General features: G+C 35.6%; 1 protein-coding gene across 2 annotated transcripts in view; it reads left to right on the top strand.

Moving 5' to 3' along the window:
• CNTN1 (contactin 1) overlaps nucleotides 1-8,329 on the top strand; it is a 395,926-nt gene that overhangs the window by 354,276 nt on the left and 33,321 nt on the right. For both annotated transcript variants that reach the window (XM_045287251.1, XM_004711445.2), the window contains 2 exons: nucleotides 1,415-1,527; nucleotides 2,294-2,450. In XM_045287251.1, coding sequence (XP_045143186.1) covers nucleotides 1,415-1,527; nucleotides 2,294-2,450 — 270 coding nt within the window. The remainder of the gene's footprint in view (nucleotides 1-1,414; nucleotides 1,528-2,293; nucleotides 2,451-8,329) is intronic.

Raw genomic sequence — 8,329 nt, 5'->3', positions numbered from 1 at the left:
TTCAAAAGGACATAATTTGTGCTGATCTGGGGGATGACTATCCTGAGCAGAGAGAATCGGTAGTGTAAATGCTTTGCTGTAAGAATTCGAACGGTTTTAGGTGTAGAAAGTTTACTGGGGTCATGCTACAGTGAATTGAAGAGGAAGAAGTGTCCAGAGGATGAACTAGATAGAGCTGTTCAGTCTTATATGGGAGTTGGACTGTTGTTTGCTTTGTTCATTGAGTACAACTAGCCAGTGGAAGATTTTAACATACAATATGATATAAATTTTTCACATGTATATTGTACATAATAGGTTATATCTACTGTATATGAAATCGTTCTGGCGTCTGTGTGAATAATGGGGAGTGGTGAGGCATGAGCGAGAGCAGAAAGTCAATGAAGAGGCGTTTTGCAGAATCAGGAAGAGAGGTGAGAGTGGCCAGTACTAGGGGATAATAATGGAGCTAATGGACACTTTTCTGCTGGCAGAGTTGACAACTTGCTGCGATTTTGGATGTAAGAGATGAGCGGAATGCAGGACTGAATATCAGAGTCTGCTCTTGGGTTTTTTTTTTTGTGTGTGTGTGTTTTTAATAAAATAAGGGATTTGTAGAGCAGTTTTGAGAACGTTTCCTCTTGAATTTAAGAAGTTTCTTAGACATTTAAATAAAGATACACAATTGGGCACATATGTGGAAGTTTCAAAAAGTTCCCAGACAAAATGAAATTAAAAGATGAGATTTTCCACAAACGTTTTAAGCCCCCTTGCATATTCCTAGGTTTGAAAAAAAATAGCTATAGTTTGAAATAGAATCACGCCTTAGGAAAGCATAGGTATAGAGAGCAGGAGGGTCAGGACCAATCTCTAAATCTATCCCAACATTTAGAAGTCGAACAAAGGGCATGAAGCCAGGAAAGGATATTAATAAGCAGAAGCAGCCAGTGGAATTGATTTAAAGTAACAGTGATATTCAAGACAGAAGGAGGCCAACTATGTGCAGTGTTCAAAACGAATAAATATGGCCATTTGATTTGCTCAAATGGAGGTCGTTGGTGACCTTGAAAATAGAAATCTTGAAAGTGTGGTGGAGATAACCCCAAGTGAAGCACATCGAGAATAGAATAAAAGGGTTGTGGTACATCCTTCATGGGGTCATTGGGTGCATAAAAGGGGCAGCTGGATATGAAAGTGCGAACATAGAATAACATAGAAATAACATACAATAGAATAACTATGAAATAACATAGAATAACATAGTGCTAATACAGAAAGTTCTGGCATAGAATAATCATCCATATTAGCTCTTGCTGATGTGGTGATGGTGGGAGTCGGGTGGTAGCTATCAGCTTTACTATTATCAATCTTGAAATCCTTTATGCTATGGATTTGGGTATGATCATCTTTAATGACGTATTATGCATTTTCACAGCTCCTAGCCAGCCGCCGAGGATCATCAGTTCTGTAAGGTCTGGCTCACGATACATAATCACTTGGGATCACGTCGTTGCGCTATCAAATGAATCATCAGTGACAGGATATAAGGTACCTGAAAGACCCCTAGATTGTGCTCCATATAAATGTCATGGTTACAAAGGGTGACAGGTATTTTGCTGTTTTGGACAAGGCCACTTGGCTTCTTATTCTCACTGTGTAACAGAATAAGAGGGCCATAGCACTATGATATCCTTACAAAGGAAACATTTTTAGGAAATGTTAGGCTAATGTTATTTTAGGCTAACAGTAAACAAGACCAATAGCGTAATGGCTTCTTTTAAGATATAAAATTGTGAGAATAATCAGTGGTTATGGTAGAAATAATCCTTTGTTTATTTGCGTGGAATATTAGAATGATGTTGGCCCACATATAGTGAACTCTTTGATATCTTGAATTGATTTCTGTAAATGAAATAAAAATGAGAAAACATAATTTCCATACATTCTCTATGTTACACACTATATAGCATTCTTTATTGGATGCTAAATTTTAAGAATAATGTATAAAATAAACCCTAAAATCATGAGACCATTTCTTACACTGCTTCACATTTTGATAGAGCCCCTATTTTGTTCCTTTGGGTTAAGAAGACCCCCAAAATTATTTTCTTTTGGGTTAGTTAAAAAATAAAATTCAGATGCTTAAGGTACATCATCTTGAGTCAACCTAAGACATATAAGAAAAACACTTTCTCTGAAGTAACAAGAAGAAACCGTCCTTTCTTAGGACTATTGAAAGTAATCATATTATCTGATTTTTCAGTGGCTCATGATTACAACTTTATTAAGTATACATCTTTTTGGACTTTGTAAGGTACTCTACAGACCTGATGGCCAACATGATGGCAAGCTGTATTCAACTCACAAACACTCCATAGAAGTCCCAATCCCCAGGGATGGAGAGTATGTTGTAGAGGTTCGTGCACACAGCGATGGAGGAGATGGAGTGGTGTCTCAAGTCAAAATTTCAGGTAAGCCAGTCACTTAAAACAGATTCAATTGAGCATCTTTAAATTTCTTGACCTTATGGACTCCCAAGAGTGAAGGTAGGACTGATGTTCACACCAATATAATTGTTTTTCAAAGTTTATTTATCTAAGACTTGATATACTGCCTCTTATGAGTAATAAAACAAATTTGCATTATATCACATTTTGATTATTACATAGGCTTTAAAGCACAGTTAAAATAGCATAATGCATTATATTAGTACATGATACTAGGTAATCTTATAATGCTGTGTTTCTGACAGCTTTAGTTAATTGGAAACATCTATTTAAGAGAATGATTTCCTATTTTTGTATTTGTAGAACTCGATTATTTGTTTACGTTTTTTTACCTCTCACAACAGATGTGCGGTATAGTTTGGTAATGGTATTAAATTGAGAATGATGTTGATTTGATGATTTTATGGAAGCATGTGAGATTCTGGATGTTAAGTCAAAGATAGACGTGAGTGATTTAGAAGAAAATGCGGTGATTGTCCTTATGAAAAGAGCCAGGAATGGGAATAGCGGTACCAGAAGGGTGTACGGAAGCGGGGAGAGGTGGGGAGGAAGAGGGTGCCGATCACAATGAAGGACACACAACCACACCCCCCATCCCCGGGAAGAACAGCGGAAACCAGAGAGCAAGGGAGACAGCGGTCGGTGTGAGATATGAAAACAATAACAATAATCTAGCAGGGGACCACAAGGGGTGGGGGAGAGGCGCTGATCCCAAGGGCTCAATAGAAAGTAAATGTCTAGAAAAGAATGATGGCAATATGTGTACTAATATGTGTGATATAATCGATGTACGGATTGCAACAAGAGTTGTAAGAAGCCCCAATAAAATTACCTAAGAGAGAGAGGCACACACACACACACACACACACACACACACGCTATAGATATAATTTCCATCTGTTTTGATAAAAGAATAGGTCTATATTCCTCTAACAGAATGCCAGAATATTAATAACCTAAAATTCTAGATTTGCCCAATGCTATAGTTTTGTGAAATTTACCAAAATAAAATAACCATTTCTTCAAACTGAAAATGTAACCGCTAGGATACTGAAGTTTCTTGTTTTAGTTTAGACATAGTTATTATTTCTTTGTAGAAAATTAGAAAATAACAAAAATTAAAAAGGAAAAGAAAATACTGAATCAGATTGCAAATTCTCCAGAATAACAATTGTTACTATTCTGTTGGCTTTTACTTTGAGTCGTTTTGAATGCATGTTTAATTTGACATGTTCTTGCTTTTACTGAAGATATCATGTATCCTACTCATCAATTATATTACATAGTGAAAACTTTTCATGTCACTCAACATTTTATCATTTTCACTTATATTTATATATACTATTCACTCATATATGCAAAATTTCAAATTTTTCCATTAAAAATATCCCATTTTTCTATCATAAATAATGCATTGGTATATTTTTATAAAATTTAAGGAAGAGAAAATATTGTAATATTTTAAGTGTTTGACCTACATAGCCAAAGTGCTTTTAAGAAATATTTACTGCTTCATATATTTAGTATCATTATACATTGATGCTGTTTTTCTTTGTACCCACTTCAACATTATTGTCTTTCTTTGCGAATTTGATGAGAAAATGGTGTCTTTTAAATTTTAAAACATCTCTTAAATGTTGGGCCTTATGGAAAGCATTTCAAAGTTTTATACTTTACCAAAATTATTTCACAAAAGGAAATCAGAGATCAACATGGGCATTATTTGGGGATAATAAGGTGCAAAAATATTTGCTAGATTGATTTCAATATTGTGAAGAAGCCAACTCTAGCATGCTACTGTCTCCTTTATTTTCTCACTCTCCACTCGTAATTCCTACTATGAAGCAGAAAATAGTGTCTGGAATTAAACTAGAGAAATTTGTAACCAGAGATGCTATAGCATAATGATAGCACCAGTATAGCTATAATCAGTGCTGTATGAGGAAATATTAAACAACTGATTCTCCAGAGGGTGGAAAGGAACCATGCTTTATAGTGTTTGCCAATACCCATGGTGTGAAAACTCCAACCACGGCAGGTTTCAGACTCTATACATGATGTTATTTAATTGTACAAAGACCTATAGAATTAATATTATGAATGTCAGATGTTTAATGAATAGTGCCATTCTATGGCACGAAATTGAGACTGCTTTTGATTTGAAAATTGTATGGAAGAATGTGAAATTTCAGATGTCTGAATGTGAAACTTTCTTGCTTAAATTTGGATTTACTTTCAAATTGTTTAAATGATCTCTGATAAGAGAAATATTCAAATACAAATGGAAATTAAGGCTTTCTTCTAAATTTAAAAACTTTAAATATTTTCTCCTTTCAGTTTTCACACTCCAAATATATAGTCAGGACTATGTACTCTACAACATGTAATGTTTATTTGTACTACGCTGTTTGTTTACTCATTGACTCATTCAACAAATGAACATAAAAAGTATACATTGTATCAGGTACTGTTTATATGGCTACTGGTTGGTCTCCTAACTCCCAGGTAAGCGATTCGAAACGACCAGCTGCTCCTGGGGAGAGAGATGAGGCATTCTACTCCCAAAGAGTAACAGTCTCAGAAGCCCACAGGGGCAGTTCCACCCTGTCCTATAGGGTCACCATGAGTCAGAATGGGCCTGATGACAGCTAGTTTTAGTGTTGCTGTAGTGCGTTCATCTGTTAATGCTGTTAGGTGCTATCCAATCCGTTCCAGGTCCTACCAGTCCTGTGACCGAGAGAACAAAATGTCTCTTCGTCTTGCCCCATTCTCAGAATTCTTGCTCCATTGCTGCAGCCACCAGGTCAATCCATCTCATTGAGGGTCTACCTCCTTTTTGCTAAGCTTCTCCTTTACCAAACAGGAACATTTTCTCCAGAATGGGTCCTTCCTGGTGACAGGTCCAAAGCACACGAGATGAAGCCTCCCGGGCTTGTTTCTGAGGAGCAGGTTGGCTGTACTTCTTCCCATACAGATGTGTTTATCGCTCTAACAGGCCATGGTCTATTGAATGTTCTTTATGAACACCCTAATTAAAGGCGTCACTTCTTCAGTCTTCCTTGTTCATTTGCAAGCTTTTGCATGCAGATAAAGTGATCAAAAATAACATGGCTGAATCAGGCACACCTTAATCATCAAAGCCACATCTTTGCCCTTTGACAGTACAAGATCGTTTGTAGTAGCAGATTTGCCCAATGCAATACATAGTTTGGTTTCCTGAACACTGTGTCCAAGCGTGTTGATGGTGGCTACAAGTAATCCTTGATGACTTCAATCTTTTCTCCACTTATTGCGATATGGTTTATTGGTCCGGTTGTAAGCATCTCTGTTTTTGTTATATTGACATGTAATCCATACTAAGTACTTTAGTCATTGATTTCCATGAACTCTTTCAAGTCTTCTTCACTTTCAACAAGCACGATTGCATCAGCTGAATGTATTGCAAGTTGCTGCATATTCCTAAGCTGTGCTAACAACAAAAAAAATCTTAGCCATCCAGTTGCTTCTAGTTCCTGGAAACTCTCTATGTGCTACAGAGACGCAATGTGCTCTATAAACATTTCCCGGGTGTAGTCACTGTGAAAGCACATTACAAGGCCTTACTCCACTTCCTCAAGTTAGGACTGCAATATTAATGATTCTCTTGACTATCGATCCTGGCTTCTTATAGTCCTTTCTCCGTAAGGCAACCAATGAAATCATTTTTAGCATGAACCAAATATTACAGCTTTACATTTTAAAAGAGTAAAATCAAAATTCCTTATTATGGCCTGTTTGTCATCGCTAATCTCAACTTATTTAACTCTCCCCTCTTTTATTGATTTATTTATTCTAACCCCTTCTTTTTTTGAACACTTCGAGGTGATGCCCATGCTAAGGCAGGTATGTATATGTCATCTTCCTTCTGCCTAAAATTCTCTGGGTCTTGGCCTGGCAGGTTCATGCCTATCAACCCTGGTTGAAGGTTGCCACCTCACCCAAATAATTCTGTATAATTTCACCTTGTTTTACTTTTTTATTACTTATATAACTATTTTAATTATTTGTTAGTTTGTATTTCCTTGTTTTCTGTCTCCATCCTCATTTTACTATCCTTTTCAAGGGAGTGGGCTCTCTCCTGTCTTGTTTGACCCATGGATGGCCCAGCGTCTTGAGGATTATTGTCTGACATATCACAAGTTTGAGCAAATAATTGTTGAATAAGCTCATTGTTTCTGAATTGAAGATAAATTTTAATTCTAAAAATAATTCGGTCAATTTTAAACTATAGGTTAGATGCCTGAAATGATGATAGACCTGTCCAGTGAGTGTATAAGATGTATTATACTAATTTACAAATGTGTTGCTTGCAAAGACTAAGATTTTATATTAGCTATTTCCAAGAAATTTTATCAGTCCCTGACAATTACCCTAACTGCTTTTCTTCTGAGTTTAAATGCCATCAACAGCTATCTTAAAAGAATTATTTTCTATCAAACGTCTCACATTGTGGCATATGAAACACCATATTTGTTTCATCACAAGCACACTATCTATAATAAATGCCATCTTATTCCAGCATTAAAAAAATACATTCCACAGGCCTTTAAAAATTGTTTATTTTTGTACATCCTTGAGAGCTATAAGAAATGGGCCATTAGCTATGAGATTTTAACAGATTTAAAATATTCAAGAGAACTAATTTTCCCATTATATATTTGTTTTAGAGTTTAGAATATAGATAAGCAAGGAGCCTTAGTCATAAATAAGTACTCAAAGAGAAATATAATATTTATATGTGAATATGAGCTATTGAGGTCTTTTTAAGTCTCAAAGATGTTATCGACTTATCTAAATCAAGGCGGACTTTTAAGACTATTGTAGAGTCTAGACTTGCTCTTATGAGCACAAAGTGGTTACTGGAAACCTTCAAGATACGAGTCCTATGATTAGGTTTCAGCATTTAAAAAATCAATTTGATGATGATGGAAAGTATATACATATGCAGGAAGCAAGATGTGAAGGGATGAAGTGATTGCCATGGTTGAAATATGATGACGCCTTGCCCTAGATGTCTGAGGGCAGTGGTAGATGTCTAGGGCAGATTCTAGGGGACCAAGACATCACTTCCATTTTATGTAATGTTGCTATATATTCATTTTCTGTCTTTGTGCCTTTTAATAAATCTGTAATTTATCCTGATGTTACCACAGATGATGTAAACCAAACATTTAGCCTACTATTTTTGGTAACTCCAAGCCTTTAAGTTAAACTATATGGCCAAAGCCAACATCTTAAACATAATGAAAAACACATTTTGTTTTTTCTGTTATCTTCTTCCATCAAGTAGAAAAAGAGCTAGGGTTAGAAATCATATTTTAAGTGGAACCATTAGACTTGATGAATCTCATGACCCCCTTTTCCAATGCTTGATTAAATGGCAAAACATAAAAGAGACAAGAGAACAGTTGAGATATTTACATTTAATTGATAAAATATTAAATTTACGTTATATTGAATTCACCACTTTTCCAAATATATTTTCTGGCATTTCCAAAAACCCAACATGTGTGGAAGGAGAGGATAATATAAGAGGGTACCTTAAAAAAAAAGAACATGGTTTTTCAAGGCCAAGTATTTAAATTTTTTTTATAAAACATCCTTATCACCTTCACAGTGTTCTCCAATATACTTAATACATTTGTCAGATCTGTGATTCCATTTTTGGAAATCTTTTTCAAACTCATCTGTTTGGATTGCCTACAGCACCCACCTCACTTTTTCTTCACCTCTTTTACATTGTCAAATTGCTGTACTTTCATGTCCCTCTGCATTCTTGGAAACAAAAAGAAGTCACACTGAGT

The sequence above is a fragment of the Echinops telfairi genome, unplaced genomic scaffold, assembly GCF_000313985.2.
Source record: "Echinops telfairi isolate 266 unplaced genomic scaffold, ASM31398v2 ScPeMD7_12;HRSCAF=54, whole genome shotgun sequence".
Classification (NCBI taxonomy): domain Eukaryota; kingdom Metazoa; phylum Chordata; class Mammalia; order Afrosoricida; family Tenrecidae; genus Echinops; species Echinops telfairi.
Note: the sequence above shows the minus strand (reverse complement) of the source record. Positions and strands in the feature narration are given on the sequence as shown.